Source organism: Dipodomys merriami, unplaced genomic scaffold, assembly GCF_024711535.1.
Source record: "Dipodomys merriami isolate MVZ:Mamm:240054 unplaced genomic scaffold, mDipMer1.0.p SCAF_5, whole genome shotgun sequence".
Taxonomy (NCBI): domain Eukaryota; kingdom Metazoa; phylum Chordata; class Mammalia; order Rodentia; family Heteromyidae; genus Dipodomys; species Dipodomys merriami.
The window spans coordinates 25241477-25264367 of NW_027206068.1; the positions used below are offsets into that span (position 1 = coordinate 25241477).

The 22891-nt window shown below is 37.1% G+C and overlaps 1 protein-coding gene across 22 annotated transcripts in view; it reads left to right on the forward strand.

Annotated features, from left to right (window-relative positions):
- The window catches only part of Nrcam (neuronal cell adhesion molecule), a 278315-nt gene that overhangs the window by 201009 nt on the left and 54415 nt on the right, over positions 1 to 22891 (forward strand). For 16 of the 22 annotated variants that reach the window (XM_069996201.1, XM_069996200.1, XM_069996199.1 and 13 more), the window contains 7 exons: positions 3361 to 3531; positions 4054 to 4110; positions 5832 to 5943; positions 8695 to 8879; positions 10136 to 10267; positions 20195 to 20338; positions 22112 to 22223. In XM_069996201.1, coding sequence (XP_069852302.1) covers positions 3361 to 3531; positions 4054 to 4110; positions 5832 to 5943; positions 8695 to 8879; positions 10136 to 10267; positions 20195 to 20338; positions 22112 to 22223 — 913 coding nt within the window. The remainder of the gene's footprint in view (positions 1 to 3360; positions 3532 to 4053; positions 4111 to 5831; positions 5944 to 8694; positions 8880 to 10135; positions 10268 to 20194; positions 20339 to 22111; positions 22224 to 22891) is intronic. The other 6 variants (XM_069996206.1, XM_069996208.1, XM_069996221.1 and 3 more) reach the window with 1 other exon arrangement.

Here is a 22891-nt window from a genome sequence, read left to right on the forward strand (position 1 = left end):
TTGTTGTTGTTTCTTTATTGGCCATATTAACAGTGTCTAGAGAAAGGCTGGTGGATAAGGTTAGAGACTTGAGGGAAAGGCTTTGACTTATCTTTAAATAAAGTAGGGACACGTTGAATGAAATTAAACAGTAATAGTATCACTTCAGTTCATGTGTGGAGAGAATGTAGGACAACAGAAAGGTGGAGAGACTAGTTAGGGGCACTACTGTAACCCAGGTGAAAGTTTCTTGGACACAGGTGGTAGCATAGAGTGAGTCAAATTCTAGATACATTTTAAAGGTAGATCATCTAGCATTTGTTGAGGTAGGGTGGCAGGTGAAGAGAGGAATCAGAGATAACTCTGAACTTTGGATATTCATCCACAGAAAATCAAATTGCCACTTCCTGGGAGCCCTTGGGGTATGGAATGTGAATATATAATGAATATATAAGATTTTATTTGTTTTTGTTCTCAATAATAATTAGCATGTATTGGACTTTACTAAGTGTGCATCCCTTTATTATACCCTATCTTATGTGTATAGATTGTACTTAGAGCACTGGGTAGGATAAGAATTTAGATAGTGGGAACAGATGCTAGAAAACCAAGCCTTCAGGACTGAGAAAGAACCCTCCAGAAGCTAAGAATTTAGGGAGATCCCATCAAAACAAATGAGAGATGCAGTCACCAAGGTAGGAAGTTAAGAACAAAGAGAAAATGATGCCCCAGATACAAGGTGGGAAAACTACAAGAAGGTAAATTGAGTGCATCTGTAATCCCAGAATTTAGGGGATAAGAGCAGGTGGTTAGTTTGGGGTCAGTCTGACTACATAGGTGAGACCTTGAAGGAAAAAAAGAAAAATGTGGTAATCGTCAGATGCTGTAATAGATTAGTTTATCCCAGTGACTAATGAATGGTTAGTAGATTGGCAACAGGAGGATTGTAGCATTGATAAGAATTGACTAGATGGAATGGTGGAAATGAAGTCAAATGAAGTCATGGAAAACATACTCTAGTCTCAGACCTGATCTCCTTTTCAACAGGTGCTGTTTACAGGGGTTGAAATTATGGCTCTGATTTTGTTTTTATTTTTTACCCTTCTTATATGAAACCCCTCAGAGAAAGTATCACAAAAAAATTTTAAACTAAAATATACAGAAGGAAACACATACATTTATTTCTCTTTCCATTACATTACACCTTTTATAGACTTTAAAAGAATAAGTAGCAAATCCAGTAAATGCTTTATACCTACGAGACTAGCATTCTCCAAGTATCACTTCCAAAATAAGGTCTAGCATTTGGTAATTGGCACTTATTCAAAAGTGACTTCCTATTTGCTTAGTAAAGAGATACCACAGGAGAACTTTCAGCATCTCTTAAGCACATGACTAATGCTTCCTCCATATTCCACAGTTGGCTATATCATTCACATATGCTTTAGTCTGCTGGCAAAGGTTCTGACCTTTGCATGCAATTGCATCTGAAATGTAAGAAAAAATTTAGTTCCAGATAGCATTCTTGCAGGAAGATATTATAAAATTATTTATCTCTGCATACAGTTTTCTAAGTGTAATACTAAAAATCTCAAAGAACAAAATGACAACACCCTAGTAAAGTCTTATTGCTTTATATCTGTTCTACCAATACCCAATACATACAATAAGATTTTTAAAAGATAATAAATGTACACTTGTCTGTAGCAAATAAATAACAAATGTATACTTGTATTCATTAAGTAAATGTACATTCTTTCTTTCACTTTTTGAAATATGGTTTCACTGTGCAGCCCAGGCTGGCCTCAAACTTGAAATTAAGCCAGGCATAGTGGTGTAACCCTATAAATTTCAGCTATTCAGGAGGAAGAGGTAGGGGAGTCATAGTTCAAGGCTAGATCCAGGAAAAACTATGAGACTGTATTAAAATTTTAACTAAAAACCAATTTTTAAATAGGACTAAGGTTGTAGCCTAAAAGGTAGAGTATCTGCCTAGCAAGTGTGAAGCCCTAAGGTCAAAATTCTCCCTACTGCCTCCAGAGATACAAAGACAGAGAGAGATCACAATCTCCCAAACTAGCCACTCCAGTAGCTGGGATTGCAAGCTGTACAGCCATGCTCAGCTCTAAATGTCTTGTCTTTTTCTGTCAAGAAGAATTAATAGCCGGGTGCTGGTGGCTCATGCCTGTAATCCTAGCTACTCAGGAGGCTGAGATCTGAGGATCGCGGTTCAAAGCCAGCCCGGGCAGGAGAGACCGTGAGACTCCTATCTCCAATAAACCACCAGAAAACCGGAAGTGGTGTTGTAGCTCAAGTGGTAGAGCGCTCGCCTTGAGCTGAAGAGCTGAGGGACAGCGCCCAGGCCCAGAGTTCAAGCCCCACGACCGACAAAAAAAAAAAAAAAAAAAAAGAAGAAGAATTAATAGTTTTAAACAAGGAATTGGCAAGTACTAATCAATGCCCTACCTTGACCAAAAACTTGATTAATGTGTTTGGCCAATGTTCTTTTTGCTCTGACTCGTGTTTCTATCATTTTTTTTCCTGCTTGAGGGAGCTGTAGGCTTTTAGCCATAACTTTCATTTTGTGCAACACTAGACCAGGCACCTGCCAGAGGAAGTACATACTTGGTTGACTCAGACTGAAGAAATTCAGCTGGAAGATGCAACATTTAGCCCCAGGCCAAGGGGATGTGTGACATTTCTGCCTCCTTCTCACTAGAACTGTCATAGTTCAGGCCCTGTGAACTGACTCAAGAACTGCGAGACACATTTTGCCAGGGCAAGTGTTGCATATAGACCACCAAGCTCCACAGGGTTCTACTTTCCTGCATCCTTCATCCACAAAGAAAAGCTTCCCTTTATGCCTACGGCCAGATAGTTTCTGGGAAGTCATCTGGTTACTTAGCTACTTATTTATGTGAGCTTTCTGTGACTATTTGAAGGAGCTCCTGTGAAGGGCCAACCACTTTTCCAGAGCTACAACAGTAGACAAAGTAGAAAAAAGGTGTCTGTCCTCCTGGAGCTTAACTTCTAGTATGGGGACATAAGTAATAAGACATCCATATGACAAGCAGATGTACTATGTCTGAAGATGGGAAGTAATTCAGGAAAGAAAAAGTAGAGGAAGTGAGGGAAACTGAGGTGTTTTGGGGGGCTTCTTGGGGACAGATTACAGAAATAAACATTAAATCTTATAGTTAACTGCCTACTTGTTGCCTAGTTTTCCATTAAATGATGAGTTCAGATCTAAAAATAGCTGTTTACTTTTATTTAGGAGTTTTATAGAAATTATGTGTGTGTTTGTATTCATGTGATATATTTGTCTTGGAGAGTAGCCACTTTAAGACAGGATGATCTAGGTATCTCTCTGCCTTCCTCCAGCATTTCAGAGACTTCCACAAAGTGAGAGGGTTTCTCAAGGACTAAATGGAGATCTTTATTTTTCCAATGTCCTCCCAGAGGACACCCGTGAAGACTATATCTGCTATGCCAGATTTAATCACACTCAGACCATCCAACAGAAGCAACCTATATCTGTGAAGGTGATTTCAGGTAAGTTTAGCTTCCTGCATCTCTTTCAGAGATGTTTACATACTAAATTATCAAGTATTCATGTTAATTATATCAAGTATTCATGTTAATTATTAAGTATGAGGAAAACAGATTCATGGATCAGGAAAATACTGCTGAATGATTGATAAAGGGTTGACATAAATGTTAGAAAGAACATGCATACCCTAAAAACTATATTTTACTCTTTTTTTGCTACAATTGCCTTTCTTGTTTCCATGGTAACCTTCTGAATCACTTGCTGTTCTTAGCAATAGTGTGTGCTTTATGCCCCACAGTGCCTTTTATTGGCAGTCCTGCTGCTTGTTATAGGTGCACATATTACTATGGGGTGGGTGGGTAGCTTAGAGAATTAATGAGTTAGCCAGGTACAATGGAAAGCACTGTTTCTACCTGGCAGGTAAGGCACTTACCAGAGCTGTATACATTTATTTTTGTTGCCCAACAATTTCTGACCCTCCTCCCCACTTTTATGCCCTCTTCATAATATTCTGTTTATTTCAGTGGATGAATTGAATGACACTCTAGCTGCTAATTTGAGTGACACTGAGTTTTATAGTGGTGAGTTATGGTGATTGTAACTGATACTCTCTCCTTCATTGTAGACTTTAGTTCACTAACTCCACCTCCATGGCTATTTAACTTTATTTCTTTATGAAATTTCAAGTTACATGTCTAATACCACTAGTGTAAATGTGTGTTTCCTTACAAAATTTAGCTTATAAACTTTCAAGCATGTCACTAAAACATTTTCCATGATCTATGTATAATAGTGAAGCTTGTTTTCATGTAAAGAATCATTTCACTTAATTTAGAAAAAAATCTCTCATATATGTTCAGAGCTGTATTTTTCATTCTGTGTCCTGTTCATAACTCTCTTGAACTAAACAAGAATTGACTGAGTGGATTTATCTGCTCGGATACTGACTCAGATACTTCAGCAACTAGCATTAAGTGAATTTCATAGTAAATCATCTCATTTCCCATCCATTTTCATGAGATATTGTTCACTATTATCAGCAACAGTGTTTTTCTTAGATTTATTTGAAATCAAGTCAATGGGATTAAACTTTTTTCAAATTGAGTATTTAATTTTATTATTTTAAAGTGAAAAGGACTTGATTTTCTTAAGGAAAATATGGCTCTTGAATATAGACTATAGGATAGTAAAAATAATAGGGTTTAGATATGAAATCTTTTAATTATCCATAAGGTAGAATTTCTACTGCATTGATTTTTTTTTCAACCTTGAGAGATTAATATTACAGAATCATCAGTAACAAGGCTCAACTCCATGCCTTGATTTTATTTTATTGTTCTATTGCAAATGGCCCTCACAACCATTCCCAAAATGATTTTGGAGGAATAACATTCCCCCACTGTCTCTGAATTTTTAGGAAAAGCAATTTATCTTAATGCCTATTAAGTTTTTTTAGAAATGAGAATAATTCTATTATTACCAAAGGTAGGATTGGTGAGCATTAAATATATTATTTATTTAAGCTTGAAAAGTGTGAAGTACATAGAACTTTAAGATACTGATATTAACTGAAACAATTTCCTAAGAGGCCTTCAGGAAATAATGCTGTATTTTGGAAAAGCCCATAAGAATGAGGGTGGCCCGTATAAATATTCCAAAGGTTTCTTAGACACTTTATTTTTTAATCAATGAGAAGATAACTGATTTCAGTTTTACTCTATTACTGTTCCTAATTTGTGGCAAACAAGATTCCAAGAACCTTTCAACTTTTGTTTTAGTTTCCATAAGTCTTACACTTTGGGAATCTTAATATATTAATTGGTGAATTGGCTATAATGCCATCACCAGTCTAAACCAAAATAATTCTCAATATCTTTCTAAAAAGTATAATATCATTCAAAGATAGTTAATGTTTACTTTGACCTGAACATTCATCCTAAGGGATGTATAGTTTGATAATATGATTTTCCTTTTTGTATTGACATTTTGAGATTTTTATCATTCCACAGAAAAATTCATTTTAAAAACCTAACCTGAACTGAAGAAATATACAAAAGAAAAATAGCCCTTTGGGAACTCTCATAGTTCTACTACAAGAGCTTGCAAAACCAAAATTGTTTCTTTTCCTAGTTCACTGAGAGAGTGATGGCAGAGAACGTGATTGTATAGCTTAACACCTTTCATAATCACTGTTAAATGGTTTTGAAGTGGGATTTGAATTTTAGACGTCTTTCATGACAGCTATGTGATCCTTGAAACACATATTTGTAATTTTCATACATATTGACTTTCTTGTTTACAGCTAAATCAAGTAGAGAGCGGCCACCAACATTTTTAACTCCAGAAGGCAATGCGAGTCGCAAAGAGGAATTAAGAGGAAATGTGCTTTCACTAGAGTGCATTGCAGAAGGCCTGTGAGTTAACACTTTGTCCTGACTCACCTTTCTTATCAAGATATAGGAGAGTAGGGAAGAGACATTAATTAACATCATAGGTAGAACCATTGTCTTCTATTACTAATTCCACAAACATCCAGAAAAATGTAGTCACTATTGTCAAAGTAGACTGATTCTCCTATTATTCTTAAAATATTTTATTAATATAATAATTTTCATATTGGAGTAAGTATAATCTCTTCATGCTGTTATGTTTTGGCAAGGGGAATTACACCAAATGAGCTCAAAATTTAGTGGCTTAAAGTGATAGCTATTTACTATTGACCATTTGTCTAGCAGGGCCAATAGGTAGTGGCAGCTTAGTTGAGCATGCTCAAACATCTGACAGGCAGCTTAAGTATAGGTTCATGTCTCTTGATATTTGTTGGTTGGGAGAATTAGATTGTTAGCTATGATTTTCTTATAGATTCACGTTGGGTTATTCTAACAATATAATACAAGGCATTATACAGTCTTACTCTGAACTGGCACTATGCTTCTTTTATTACTTACTATTAGTAAGTCACAAGGCCAGCCCCTGATTCTACACATCTCACAGATGATGTACCTGTGACAGCACTACAGGACTTTACATAGACACAGAAGCAACTGTTAGATTAGGTCCATGTTACAGTAAGTTTCTACATGACCTCAAGTAATGCTTGACACAGAGCAAGTGCATTGGCATAAGCACATCTGATGACAGCCTTGAGTGGGATACCAGAAACATGTGGCCTTCAGCTTACTGTCTCTGACCTGGTCACTCAATGGTGTCATTTTTTTTTTCCTGGATCCAGAATAACTTTTCTTCAGGAGGCACATGGAGGCCTCTACTGGACATTTCAGGAAATCACACTGTACATGTTCCTCAGACTGAAAACCAGCAAATATGTATATATACATACACACATAATATATATAATTCCTTACAAGAATTAAAAATTATCCTCCAGTTTTCATCATTTTGTTAGAAAGTTGTTTATGATCTCCAGCTTCCAGGCTGTAGAGAATAGGATTTTATCCACACAGCTCAGTAACTCAGTCTTTCCACAAGTATATACAGATTGAGTATCCCTTGTCCAAAGTGCTTAGGATCAGAAGAGCTTTTGTATTTCAGATTTTGGACTTTGTACATAGATTTTTACCAGTTGAGCATGCGGATGACACTCAAGAAGTTTTAAGATTTGTAATACTTCGGATTTCAGCTTTTTAGCTAAGAATGTTCAATATGTTATATAAAATATAGTGATGAGTTAGAAACTCCTGAAAGAATTTTAATACATTGGAATGTAGTTGAAATCAAAATTGAAATCTGTCATTTACAATCCAGAAAGGTTTAGGATCAAAATATTCCTAATTCTTAACACCCACAGTGGAGTAGTAGATTTCCAAAGCAATCATGATTTTTGAGATGTAAACTATGATAGCATTTTATTCCTTTGTTCTCTTTTCACCTCAGATCATATGAAATACAAATTATCTAGCAATAAGGAAACATCATTCTCTTTATATTCAGTGTTTTAATTTTAGAAATTGTTTTATCAAATATATTATCAAAACAAAACAAAACTAATGCTAGACACATCAGTTAATCTTTCTTATATTTCTAATGACAAGTGCTGTGCCAGTCTGAGGGCCCGGGCCACCCTTTCTTCATCATTACCTTCTAAACACATAACTCAGTGATTTATATATAGTTCAGTGCTTAGGAAGTGTTTGTGTTGCCACAAATTTTTATTTTGCCTTCATGAAAACTTCCTAAAACTAGTAGATCATGTCAAGCTTCCATATCCCCATTAAAGCAACAAAGGAATCTAAAACCCTAAAAGGTCAGAGATCCACGGTGAAAGAGAAACTGAGAAAGATCTAACTCCAAGCATTATTCTAGCTACTCACCTGCCATCCCTTTTGCATAAGTTCATAAGAAACACCATTAATGATAATTCTATATGATTTGATCTATCAATTGCTATAATAGTATTTTTTAATTTAGGAAAGAATGCTAATGCTTTAATCACATGATTCACATCAACAGCCTGCCATAAGATAGTGAAGCTCACCCATTTAAGATGTAAATATGTATAAGCACACCTATAATCCCAGCTTCTCAGGAAGCTGAAATCTGAGGATCACAGTTCAAAGCCAGCCTGGGCAGGAAAGTCCATGAGACTCTTATCTCCAATAAACCACTCGAAAATGGGAAGTGGCACTGTGGCTCAAGCTAGCCTTTAGCTGAAGAGCTGAGGAACAGTGCCCCAGAGTTCAAAGCCCATGACCAACAAAAAGAAAAAAAAGATGTAAATATGTATATAAAGTCCATGGACATAGATATGTATGTGGCTCTGTCACTGGATAGCTTTAACTCTGGTAGATGAAAATATATAATCAATTTAATGATAATTCTCTTAGTTAACATAGTAAAAATCTTCTGGAGTTTTTTACGTATTAGAACTTTGAACAAAAAAATTAAATTATAAAGAAACTCATGGTAGCAATACTGAACTATTAAAGTCCAAGTTTATGGTGAACCTTAAGTTAGTATAGTTCTGAAAATTTGAAAATGAGAATCTATCATCTGAAGTGTAAGTTTTGAACATTATTTAAATAATATGATACCAAGTAAAATATCCGAACATTTTTCATGATCTTTACACAAAGAATTTGTTATTAACTTGCATGAAAACTTGCAGTTTGTGTGTGTGTAACATAATTATGTACTTGTCCTATCAGTCCAACTCCTATTATTTACTGGATAAAAGAAGATGGAATACTACCCGTCAACAGAACATTTTATCGGAACTTTAAGAAAACCTTGCAGATCACTCATGTTTCAGAAGCAGACTCTGGAAATTACCAGTGCATAGCAAAAAATCCACTGGGAGCCATTCATCATACTATTTCAGTCACAGTTAAAGGTATATCATCAATTCAGATGCATTCCTCTTCTTTAATATACCTCTGATATAATGTTGTTCAATGATAATAATGTTGCTGCGAATCTTTTCTCATAGGTATTGGCAATATACTTAGAATATTATTCCTTCAAGTCTTCCTCACAATGAATTCCAATTAATAAATATAGAAAGGAGAGGAAAGTTTGAAAAATCACAATTGCTATTCCACAATGATAAATATAGCAGACAAGATTCAAGGAGGAATGCTAAATTTTGTGGGTAAAACTGTAAAGAGAAGTAAAATATTTACATAGGTTTCATGGTGTTCCTTCCACCCTGAATTAATCACTGGGGCAGTTTTAATATATGTCCACTGATTGCTTACCACTGCGTCCTGAGGGGGATTTTGCTTACTTCCTGTTTTATTGTGTGTGGGCTGCATTCAATGAGCCAGCCACTGCTAATGAGCAGAGTAGGGAATACAGGAGAGCAGTGATGTAATTGAGACACCTGGCATTAAGACACCATCTTAACCAAATGAAGAAGATGAACATCATCAATAAGTCATGTTAAACTCTTGCATTCCCCATTACGGTGTAACCTGAAGGGTCCCTTATACTGAAATATTCTTCTGAAAACCCTAAGCCTTTTTAAGCTAATCATAACATTAGGTGAACCTTAGTTGAAAGACATTCTACAAAGTAACTAATTTTCTTCAAAAATGGAAGGTCATGAAAGATAAGGTAAGATAAAAAAGTTGCATTGACTAGAGGAGATTAAGAATACCTAATAGATCTGTGTAATGTGTCATCCGGTACAGGATCCTAGGATAGAATAAGACACTTGTAGAAAAACTGGAACAATTCTAATAGCCTATAGTTTGGTGAAGAGTACTGTATCAATGTTAATTTCTTGTTTTGACAACTTTACTCTAGTTATGAAAGTAGTATCATTATAGGAATTGGAATGAAGGGTAAATGGAAACATATTTTTTCAAATTCATATTAATGCTTCCTAATTGTATGTGTGTTTTTATATTTATATTTGCATATGTTGTATATTCTTCAGGGCTTATAATTTAAATCCATATGTTTTTAAAATATGCTTTTGAAAATCGAGTTCTTTGAAGCATCGTTTGCAAGACTAATCACTCAAAATGTAACGAATAAGTTTTTTATGAAATGCTTACATTTATTATTAAAATAATGTAATGTGTTCTTTTGCTTTAATACTTATCTGATTCTCAATTTTGCCTCTTTATTATTCCTTCAATAAAGCGGCTCCATACTGGATTGTGGCACCTCAAAATCTTGTGCTGTCTCCTGGAGAGGATGGATCTCTGATTTGCAGAGCTAATGGCAACCCCAAACCCAGAATTAGCTGGTTAACGAATGGAGTCCCAATAGAAAGTAAGTTTCTTTAACTAGCTCTAATTGCAAGATATTTTCAAGGTATAGCTACATCTCAGCCGTGAATAAAATAGTTGAGCTTAAGGGAGGAAACCATCCATAAGTTAAACAGAGGCACAAAATTACCTGTAGAGTTTTATTATTGCCTTTAGATTCATTGACTTTGAATCGTTTATGCTGTTAAAATATTGTGTTAAAATATTCCTTGAGACTCAGCAATATTTCCTGTACATATTTTTAACGTGGACCATGGAAAAAATATAGGGTCAAAAATAAATTTCACCAAAAAGTTGAGCTTATCTTCTTTGTTCAAAATAGATGTTTTGATGATCAGAGGAATCATATGAATGGGCAGGGAGACTAAGAACAGAGCCACTGACTATGGCTGGTATAAGAAATAATAGCCATTCTGCTTTAAAGAGTTTTTAGTCCTAGCTAACCCGGATGTCCCCCAAATTCTCAGGTCATCTGAGGTCTCCATGCTATTTGACACATCCCCTGGCTTGATCTCTTCAGGATGCTTAATGTTTTTCCAGCTTTCCCTCCTGCAGTACTGCTTACATGATCCTCAAGTAATGTTTAGGCTCCTGCTATGCTTGTCACCTTTAGCCTATTCTGACCCTTGTTCTGTGCTCCGCTCAGAGCTGGTACTCATTAGCTAGTGTTTCTAAGCTGCCACTGTGCTGCCCTCAGTGATCCCCAGGTGTACCCACAGGTCTTTCCATTGATCCTCAAAGTCACAGCAAAGACCAGTTTTATAAAACCAGGCATCGTGGCCAGGCCTATTAGTCCTGGCCCTTGGGAGGCTGACATGGGAAGAGCTAGTATTTAGTGCCACCTTTGTCTACATAGCAAGACCTTGTCTCAAAGAAAAAAAAAAAGAGAGAGAATAAATAGTCTTGAAAACATTCGAAGGGAATTACAGCAAAGGAAAAACTTCAAAAAGTTAGAAATGGACCTACATGATGGTTCCCAGCTACTGAAGAGGCAGAGATCTATCCAGAGGAGCATAGTTCAAGGAGTCTCAAGCAAAAACTCAAGACCCTACCAGAAAAAATAACTAAAGTGACTGCTGAGGAGGCATAGCTCAAATGGTAGAGCACCTACCTTAGCATGTGAGACACTGAGTTAAAACCCCAGAACTATTGCCCCCAGAAAAATTAAAATGGAATTGTACATTATTATGCCTGACTTCTAAGCCATGGTCATAAACAGACAGTTCACTAATACCAGCTGTCATTCTCCTTTCCCATGCTCTGCCACCTCTTAACTACAGGTGTGTCTTTGAACAGTTTCCCCTTCTTGGAGTTCTCGTTGACACACAGAGAGAAAATTGAAGTATCTACTTCAAGTGCAGCTTCAGACTTACCTGCGAATCACTGTCATTATCAACTGCAAAGATGTCCTTTACTTACAACAAAAACAATCTCAGGCTTAGGATGAGAACAACTTGGCTTCTGATTCTTTCCAGGCCAGAATCAATGACCAGTTCTATTTCCATGTAACCAAATGGTCCATTGCACTGACTTTTCCTATAGAATGTGGCAGAAAATGGCCCATAGATTTAACATACACAAGAACCTCTTTCTCATCAAAAGTATAACATCTGCAGGTTTATGCTGAGCATTTATACTCTGTCCCATGATTATTTATAGGAGTCCTAACTGGGAGTTTGTGTCACAAAATATAGTAGTTATCAATGCTTTGGGTCAGGTAGACTGTGTTGTAAAAGGAAGTATGTTCCTGGGAGAAAATTGTCTAAGAGGGCAGTAGTAAGATTTGTTTATTTCTTCTCCCAATTTTAACCATAATCAGAATCAGGAAAAAAATGCAGATATTACTTTGTGATTTTGTTTCAAGAAGCTGCTGCCTCTCTTAGGGGATTATGAGTACAGTATTTTTAAAAACTGAGTGAATAAGTGAAAGCAAGGCCAGAACCAGAAGCAGTTTTATGGTATGATATATGGGTTTGGGTTTTGTTTTTTAATTTTTTTTAGGATGCATACAGAATAGCAGTAAGTGATGAAGCGTACTCAGCAATTCTGCAACATGGATTTTTGCAGCTCAGAGGTTCTTTATGACTTAGGGAAGGTTAAATGTACTCCTGAGATTTAGACTCAGCAAAATAGACAAGTGGGAGAGAACTTCCACATAGCCTCTTAGTGTGGAGGGGGTGGGAAATAAAGGAGGTTGAAGAGATAAACTTGTCAAGCTTGGCAGTCATAATGCAACCCTAAGCAGGGAAAATTGAGACAGAGATGGGAAATTAAAAAATGAGAATGATCTTTCTTCCTGATTGTTTATCAGTCTTCTAAAACAGCTGTCTTAATCTGTTCCTGCTTCTGTAATGAAGTACCTCAGTCTGGGTAATCTATAAACAACAGGAATTTATGACTCACAGTTCTGGATTCTGGGAAGACTAAGATGAAGTTTACAGGATTAGTTTCTGGTGTTCACGCAGCACAGGAAGCAGTCTCCTTGAGACTTATAAAAGGTCACCAGCACCATTCATTAGAGTAAAGCCATACTTGTAGACTAATCACTTGCCAAAAGCACCATCTCTTGCTATCTTGAGAACTGTGTTTCAATATAGGAATTTTGGAGGAATACAAACACTTGAATCACAGCAACTGTGAGGGAACTTTGTATTCTAAGAGGTATTAAGAGCTTTAAAAATGCATTTATAGCCTCTTAGGGACTGAGATCTGAGGATTACAGTTCAAAGTCAGCTCAGGCAGTCAAATCCTTGAAACTCTTATCCCTAATTAACAAGCAAAAATATGGACACAGAGGCATGGCTCAAGTGATAGAGCACCAAGAATTGAGCAGAAAAAAAAAACTAAGCAAGAGCATGAGATCACAAGGGGAAAAAAAGAAAAACAATGCACTCAGACACTCCCCTTTACAACAAAATTGGTAGGGAGATCAACTGCCAAAGGTCTATTTTTAGAAATGGCCAAAGAGAGCCTGGGAAGGTGGCTCAGTGGTAGAGTGCTTGCCTTACATGCATGAGGCCCTGGGTTTGATTCCTTAGTACCACATAAGCAGAAAAAGTCAGAAGTGGCTTTGTGGCTCAAGTGGTAGAGCGCTAGCCTTGAGCTGAAGAGCTGAGGGACAGCACCCAGGCCCAGAGTTCAGGGCCCACAACTGACCGAAAAAAAAAAAGAAAAAAGAAATGACCGAAGAGATACTGTAGGTCATTTACTATAACTTTAAATCATTCAATTAAGTCAAGAGCAGAAAGAGTTGGGACAAAATCTCTCAAATCAGATGCCAAATCAGTACATCTTCTTCCATCCCCACAAGTATTCTTGGTACAGCTAAAAGGAGACCCAGCAGGTATGATGTGGATTCTACAGTCTCTGAAGATATGGAGTACAGGATCTCTGGTGCGCCTCACAGCAGTTTGTCTGGTGGACCCTTGGGGATATGACAGAAATGGCAGCACAGCAAGAAGCCCATCCTGCCAGGTTAACCTGGAGTGCTGAGGGAAGGTGCTGTGTGTCTATGCCAGTGTCACTGAAGCTTTCCTGAAGGTGACCAAGCTGGAAGTGTATGGATGACTGTGTAAACATCCCATGATGAAAGATGCTGGACTGGCAGGGTCCCCACACTGCTTTCCACACAATGACACTGCCCAGGCATAGCTGTCCTCACCTTTACCCTGGTGCATGCACAGCTTCTGCTGAGTGACCTCTGAGTAGATACTAAGTCTTAAAACAGCAAAGTTCAAAGGGAATGTCTTCCTGTACTGTAGTGTTACCCTAATCCAAAATAGAAAGTGAGGAAGGAAAAAACCTGCAGTAGGAGTTTAAGGAACCTTGTGCCTTTCCCCTTTCCACCCTCTTTAGTAGTTTGCTGAATTAAGAGAGATGTAAATGGAATTCCCTTTAAAATTTGGAGACCATCTTGGGAAAAAGGGACTGGTGCTTGTTTCTCAGTTGTAGTTTGTCAAGTTACACATCCTAAACATGCATCCAGCAGTGCTAGACCATTTGAGGAAAGATGACAGAGTTGCAGAAAGGGAAAAAGGTAGGACCAAGAGTGATGGCCCAGTGCACGGTGGAATACAGTAATAATCCAACCTTCACTGGATCCCAGTGTAAGTAGGCCCCAAACGTTAGCTGGGGGCACAAGCTGGCTTACTGTCAACACCTTCCATCCAAGAGAATGTGGAAACTGTGGGTAGACCACAAGTAGACTGCTGTAAAGACCTAGAAAACACTCTATGGTTCCAGAGAGCCATGTAACTCCCTGCCAGGTGCCTGAGATTTATCCTCTGTGCCAAACAATAGAGATGTAGTCAACACACATACTGACAGCTTCCCACCACTCATTTGTAGGCAGTTTTCTGAGGAGGTCGACTGCTTCCTCTGCCTTTGCAGGTGCTAGCTTGCCAGGTGCACACAGGTACTGTATGGAGAGAAGTAGGATTAAGGTAAGAGAGGACTTGGATTCTGCCAGCAAAATGTGATACCAATTTGTGAATGCATGTTTCAGACCTGGAACCCAGTGTCTTATAAAACTGGAAGGATTACCTGCTGGAATTCCAGTGGTTTCAAGCGCTGTGTCTCCTCCCTCCCCAAACCTCTCCAGGTTGCGTAACGTCTTCCTTGAGACAGAAAAACAAGATTGCATTGAATATGGAATTTACTCCTTAACACCACTATTTTTAAACCATCTATAGATATCAGAAATAACACAACTGTAATAGCCAGTGGCTGAAAGAGAACACCATGATCACAATGTGACTGGCAGTAACTGAAGAGAATGTAAGGTAGAATCTAGGACCAAAAAGAAAAACAACCTGCTATGAACAAGACAGGGTGAAGTTATTTCTCTACTGCCCCCAGGAAGACAACTTTTCAGAACTTCAGAGTCACATGTTTATGAATGTTTCTAAGTTCCTTCTGTCTTCTCCTCAAGAAAGTCATCCTGGTGGTGGTCCCCAAGATCAAGACCATGGACAGACACCACAATTCCTGTCCCTGTCTCATGAGGAATCAGGACAGTACTGGTTACAGATCTTGAGTTCTTCCCAATCCAACGCCCCACTATGAATTGTTAGATCTCAGGTTCTCCTACATGGAATATGGACTATTCTTATGTGAAAAGGCCCTTTGTCTCTCAGATGTGAGGAAGGAAAGAGACAAAGTTGATGAGGAAGGACAGATCTACTGCTACAATTATATATTGTCAGTAACACATGGGAGACAGCCACACCTTGATCCAATCCTAAGATTGGATCTTCTTTTTTCTTAAGGGTAAAGGGATCAATTGTATCCCCTCTTAAGAGTGTATGGAGGGCTGGGAAGATAGCTCAGTGGTAGAGTGCTTGCCTTGCATGCCTGAGGCCCTGGGTTCGATTCCTTAGCATCACATAAGTAAAAAAGAAGAAAACTGGAGGTGGCGCTGTGGCTCAAGTGGTAGAGTGCTAGCCTTGAGCTGAAGAGCTGAGGGACAGTGCCCAGGCCCAGAGTTCAGGCCCACGACCAGACCCAAAAATTTAAAAAAAAAAAAAAAAGAGTGTATGGAGTAAATAAATAGATGTAAACAGAAAATTCAGCTCTTCCCTCAAAGATTACTCCTATGTTATGCTCAAATGTTTATATTCCAGGAAATCTTTATACAATTGACCAATTCAGGAATCTGAGCATTAATCTCATTTAAATAAAGCATTAAGTGCTTCTGCCTGTAGTTTTTCATATCAAAAAAGCATATGATACTATCTAATTAAATATATTTCATAAATAAAATTATGCAATCAATGTAAAAACATTTTGTCCCCTTTGTGTGTGAGTATGTGTGCGGGTACTAGAGTTTGAACTCAGGACTTAAGTGATATCCCTTAGCTTTTTACACTCAAGGCTAGTTCTCTACCACTTGAGCCACAGATCCACTTCCAGCTCTTTTGCTGGTTAATTGGAGATGAAAGTCTCAATAACTTTCCTGCCCAAGCTGGCTTCAAACCTCCATCCTCAGATCATAGCATCCAGAATAGCTAGGATTACAGGTGTGAGCCACAAATGAGTTCCTTGCTAAATGTGAAAACATTTTAAAGATTGATAGTGTTATATTCTTGCAAGGTAGTATTGTTATTCTTCTTATTCTTGTTATCTAAAATTTGGAAACATGTATAGTTTAAGCCATGCGAGGAGAATTAGCTTAAGAGAAAGTACTTTATGAAAGTTATTATCCTAGTTCTGGAACTTAACCTTGGGGCTTGAAGCAGTATGTGGTGATGCTGTGCTCTTCAGTTTCTTCTTTCAGTGTTCATTCATAGCAAACGAAGTTGATGTGCCCAGAATTAATTATTCCTTTTGACAACCTAGAGTTTGCAAGCTAATAAGTTATTCCTATCCAGTAGCCTGCACATAGTGTCCAAAGACTTCCAATGTCTTTACACTAATGATTTCATTCTGAGTCCAGCTACCAAGAGAGCCACCATATGTCACTGTGGTAGTCCCTGGGTTTGTTTGCATTTCTTTAGTAAGTACTTAAGGAAAATGTCACCCCAACTCCATGGAGAGGGATCTGATAATTCATTTCTTGAGCCTAAAGTACAGTTTGTTTTATTCCCAAATATCTTGTGAAAAATAAATATTGATGACTGCTCTGTTTAGCACATGTAAGGCAAATACAGTCAGATGTCTTTCATCTAATTATTATCTTTCCCAAATAGTTGATAGCAAAGAAACAATGCAACTCTGAGCTACAGAAATGCTTTATGTTTGTGATGGATAAATCTCCAGTTGACTAAATTATCCTTTCACCTGTCTGGAGCTGCTGCTTCTTCTATAATCATGGTCACTGAATTTTTTTTATTATTTTTGTAGTAAAAACACATAGCAGCACTGGAAGTGTGGCTCAAGTGATAGAGCATCAGCCTTGAGCAAGCAAACTGAGCAAGCATGAGGCCCTGAGTTCAAATACAAGTACCATCCCAAGAACAGCAAAACAAATCCAGAATACGAGCATAAAGTTTGCTATGGTAACCACTTCTAAGTGGCATTGTAGTAGTGTTGAGTGTAGTTACATTCTTATGCAACAGATGCTACCTTGCAAAAACTGGATCATGGATTGCCCTGATATATACCACATTCTCAGGTTGCCTGCTACAGCTATTGGCTGTAGGGTGACATTTCTGCCCTCAGCTATCTCTTATTATGAAATCTATAGCCTGTTGATGGAATTATGACTTCAATTTGTCTTCTTTAGGGCAAATTTGAACAATTTACAGGCAAGAACAGCAGATATTAGCAAAGTAGCCAATTCAAAATATCTTCACACAACACATCAGTAGCTGAACAAACGGCAGTCTCTAAAATGATTTCATAAACTAGTTGTTGGTTGTGATCAGAATTTTGAGCAAATACTTTCATAAGAACAGCTATTGTACCTCTTCAGAAATGAAGGCATTTAATCAGTACATGAGTTGGAGTTTTCATAGTCATTGGAAGCTAAGAAGTTGTTCTAAACTTTGTGATACGACTTAGAAATATTCTTGCCTGAAACACCTATAAGATGTTCAGGTAGTAAATGTAATAGAATTTGTGACTGGCAGATAGCAGTCCCTTGTGTTGCCTTATATGACCCAAGGGACTTAGCATAAGTGATTAAGGTTAAGAGCTTCGAGACTTGGAGATTATTCTGAGTTATCTGATTCAGACCCAGTTTAATCACTTAAGCCCTTAGAAGTGGTATATTTGACTTCTGGCTATGGTCAGAAAAAATATGACTATGGAAGAATGATTACAAAGATGCAACATTGATGGCTATGGTGATGGAAGAAGACATATGTGCTCAAGAATGTGGGAAGCAGAAAATAGAAATAAATTCTCCTCTGAATTTTCCTATGTAAAGGAATTTGGCCCTGCTGGTACTTGTTTTTAGCTCAGTAAGACATATATCAGACTCCAAACCTATGAAACTGAATAGTAGTAAACTTATGTTATTTTAAGCCACTAAGTTTGTGATAAATTGTTAAAGCAACAATAGAAAGCTATTACCAGATGCAAAAGCACAATGCTTTAAGTACTTGGAATAAAACAAGGATGATTGAAAGACTGCAGTTTGGTTTACTTTTAACAAACCACATAAAGACCAAATATGTTTTTTACAAAGTGACAAAAGAGTCTCAATGCAGTGGTAAATATGTTTTCAGATATATATTCTTTTCCTATCACCAAAGGAAAGGAAAGGATGTTTGGAGTGGAATTAAAGTTATCTTAACTAGTTCAAATTACCAAGAACAGTTTCAGAAAGAGAGGTGCTGCTATTTCATTTTTATTTTAGTCAGCATGCTGAGGCAGTGTACTTTAAAAAAATACATTGTACAAGAGATTACGATTCCATAAGTCAGGTTATGAGCACAATGTTTCTTGATCAATGTCACCCCTTCCATCATCCCCCCCCCCATTTTCCGGCTTCCATCCCTACTATAAAGGTAGCTAGTTCAGTTTTTACATAATGGAGAGTGTACTATTAAGACAATGTAAGGTCATGACCTAGCATTTAACATTCACACACACACACACACACACACACACACACACACACACACACACACACACACACACACACACACACACACACACACACACACACACGGTAATTCATCTGTAACAGCACAATACTTTGAAATGGTTGGGCATGCCTGGGACTAAATCCTCACATATTTTATTACCTATCAGTTTTATCCCTCCTCAATAAGGATCAATCCTGGGCTTAACATTTTTTAAATACTTAAGGGATTTAGCTGAAAAAGATGTCTTTAACCTCACCTTTAATTACCAGTCCAATACTTATTTATGCACTTTTTTTAGTCATCTGTTTATTTCAAGAGCAGGTTCTTAAAATGGAAAGGTTTGAGCCAGGTGTGGTGACTCAAACCTATAATCTTGGGAGGCAGAGATGCAGGAATTGCAGTTCAAGGCCAAACAGGCAAGAAAAGTTCATGAGATTCCATCTCAACCAATGCACACTGTCATCCTAACAATGCAGGGAAGCACAAATAGGATGGTCACAGTCTAGGCTAGTCCAGGCATAAAGACTCTCAAAAATAAAAAAGACTAACCAGGCAACAGTGGCTTATGCCTAGATACTCAGGAAGCTGAGATCTAAAGATCACAGTTCAAAGCTAGGCCAGGCAGAAAAGTCTGTGAGAGTCTTATCTCTAATAAACTACTCAGAAAACACCAGAAGTGGTTTTGTGGCATAAGTGGTAGAGCGCTAGCCTGAGTTCAAGCCCAAGGACTGCCAAAATTTAAAAACAAAAACTAAAAGGACTTGCAGAATAATTCCAATGGTAGAGAGAGTTTGGCTAACAAATATGAGATCCTTAGGTCAAACTCTAAGACTGTTGAAAACAAAAAGAACAAAACTGCAAACTAACAACAACAACAGGTTTGGATGAGCTGGAGTGCTTCTGTATTTTTTTCTTTCTTTGTTTATTTTTTAAATTTTGTTTTATTGTAAAGATTCTGTGCAGAGGGGTTACAGTTACATGAGTAAGATAATGAGTACATTTCTTCTGTATTTTTAAAATATCTGATGCTTTCTTCTTTTGTTAATTAACTTGTCTCATCAATAACCAGCCTCTTTTTCAACAAGACATTGTTTTTTTTCTGAATTTCTGCATTTTTCACATATACTTATGCTTCCTTGTCTAAGTCTCTCAAAATAATAGTATTACGGAACAATCCAGTTAGCACTAAATGGTAACTAGATTCTGAGGACAAAAATATAATGGAGCTGGGCAGCAATGGCTCACACACACAAATTATGGTTTCTGCCTGGATTCCCCTCTTACCAAAGTATATTGTTCAGCCTGCATTTCTGTCCTATACATATAATGTATATGTTTAGAATACGTCTTTTACATGTTGAGAAATAAACATATGCTTTTTTATGTTTCAACCCAAACAGTTGCTCCCGATGACCCCAGCAGAAAAATAGATGGTGACACCATTATTTTTTCAAATGTTCAAGAAAGATCAAGTGCAGTTTATCAGTGCAATGCCTCTAATGAGTACGGGTATTTACTGGCAAATGCATTTGTAAATGTGCTCGGTAAGCTCTCCCTTTATTAAAGATATGGCAAATGAATGTCTGTTGGTGTTTTCTCATTCAACAAAAACATGTTGAGCATTTACTACTTGCAAAGCACATTACTTGTAGCTATAAAGGATATATTCAATGTGGAAAAGTTGCAAGCCATGCCCTAAAAGATAATGATGTTCTAGTCTTAATGTTCTTCCATAACAGAGTTGTTTTTTTATAATGGCAAATTCTTCATCATAGGAGTAATCAGATCATCAGATTGCTCCATTCACAGATGGTTAGACTAAGTGTTCAACCACTCAAAAGTAAAATGGTATTTATCTGCTATTAACAAGTAGATATTACCACTTTTTTATCCTTAGAAGCTGAGAAGTTCAATAACAATTTCATCATTGTGATTTTAAAAAATAAAACATGAATCATGATGCTTTGCCTTTATACAAGTCACCAGTGTTCCTTTTTCTAACTGCAAAAATATGCTCAGAAAATTATGGCATTTACAAGCACATTCTGAAATGGTTGCCTTCTGTGAACACTGGTTTTTTTGTGTGGGCAAAGCTATCAAAAACATATTGGTTAAAATTTGTGTGAGAATTGTTCTCGTGGTACCAGAAATTATACTTCACCACTTTAAAATTAATATGTCTCTTTTTCAAACAAAATTAACCCAGGAAACTAATCATATTTGGTATTTTCTCTTTGTACTTGAAATGAAGGTCATTGATCACATGAAAAACTAAGCACTTAAGATACTGGTGGTACAGAAGTGTTTTTGATTTCTGTGTCTTATTATCACTGTCTTCTATTCAGTTTTTATTGAATCTGCCTAAGAGTAAGATCTGGCCAAATACATTTAACAATATAGCCTCCAGTTTCATCCAAGGCAGAATCTATTTCTTTTTTTAGGGTAGAAAGATAACATTGTTATCTTTTATCTTTTTTATAATAGCCCTTCAAATAAATATCAAGGGACAGGTCATTGTGATTAAAGTTAGCTTTCTTTGATCTTGTGTTCATGATATTGAGCATTTTTTCATATGCCTGTTGATCACTTAATATGTCTCCTTTTGAGAAATGTGTATTTCTGTCTTTTGCCCATTTTTGAATAGTATTTTTGAATACTATGGATTGTTGAGTTCCTTTTATATTTTGGATATTAATCACTTGTAGGGTGTATTGCATATAAATATTTTCTTCCATTTCTCTAGGTTGTCTCTTCACTGTCATTTTCTTAAAATCTCCTCTATTTTTCAGTCACTATACTCATCACCCTACTTTTTTCTGCCAGCTTCAAAGCTCTGTACCATCCATCTCTACCCACTGGGGTGACAATGTGTCATCATTCCTCAAAATGCACATGTCCATTGCTTTTGACTGAGTCAGACCCTTTGCCAGGGATAAAAATGATAAAGTCACATCAGGAGCAAGGGAATCACTATTTCATAGAAAACAAGGATATGTCAATCAGTAATTAAAGAATGTCTGAATCATTTGTTGAGCGTGAAGAAGAGGGAAAAAAACCCATGTTTTTCCTACCTTGAGTGATGGGTAATAGCATACTTGATGAGGAACAAAAGAGGGACATGTTAGTTGTGCTTTACCATAAATTTTAATGACCTCAGCACAAAGTGCAGTGAAGATGCTATAAATCTAAAATGTGTTCTAATATTTACTATGTCTTCTAAAATATTTTATCTGAGTGACCTTAACATAAAGTACAGTGAAGATGCTGTAAAGCTAAAATGTGTTCTAATATTTACTATACCTTCTAAAATATTTTAGCTGAGCCACCACGAATCCTTACGTCTGCAAATACACTCTACCAGGTCATTGCAAACAGGCCTGCTTTACTGGACTGTGCCTTCTTTGGGTCTCCTCTGCCTACTATTGAGTGGTAAGTAATGGACTCATTTGTGTTTTAGTACTTATGTTTGCTTAATGATTCCTCATTTCTATGTTTTTATTACTGAGAAACAGGAGAAATAATAGTGTACAAGTCATCATACTATTCATGAATTCATTCCTTCAGATAATTATGAAGTATCTGCGGTGTGCTAAGTGCTTTCACATATATCATCTATCTTAGGAGCACAATCAGTCAATCACAAAGCTTATGTAAATGATTGTTTTTCAATTGAAGACTATATTTTATAAGGCCTTGGACATCACCTGAGATTTTATGAATAGTGACTACAGGGACCATTTGGTGAGGAGATATTGTTTCCTTGGTAATAAAATATCATGTGGGATAGGGGTAAGGTTCTATAAGCTAGAAAACAGACGTTGTTACCACAAGTGTTTCCCCTTAAGTACCTCTCCCACTGAACAGTTTGACTTGAATCCAGTCAAGCACTCTTGTGTCCTCTTTCTCCCCATTTCAGACAATCTCCCTTTGGTAGAAGTCTTCTACTGCTGCTAGATTGCTTGCTCTAAAAGAGCCAGAAGAAACAAAGCTAGGATAGTCAACATCTGAGAATGAGTGAGTGAGACCACTGGGGACAATGGAAACAGTCATTTGTTGATGGTCTGTGAGGTCCCAGGCACTGTGCTGGACAAGTCTAA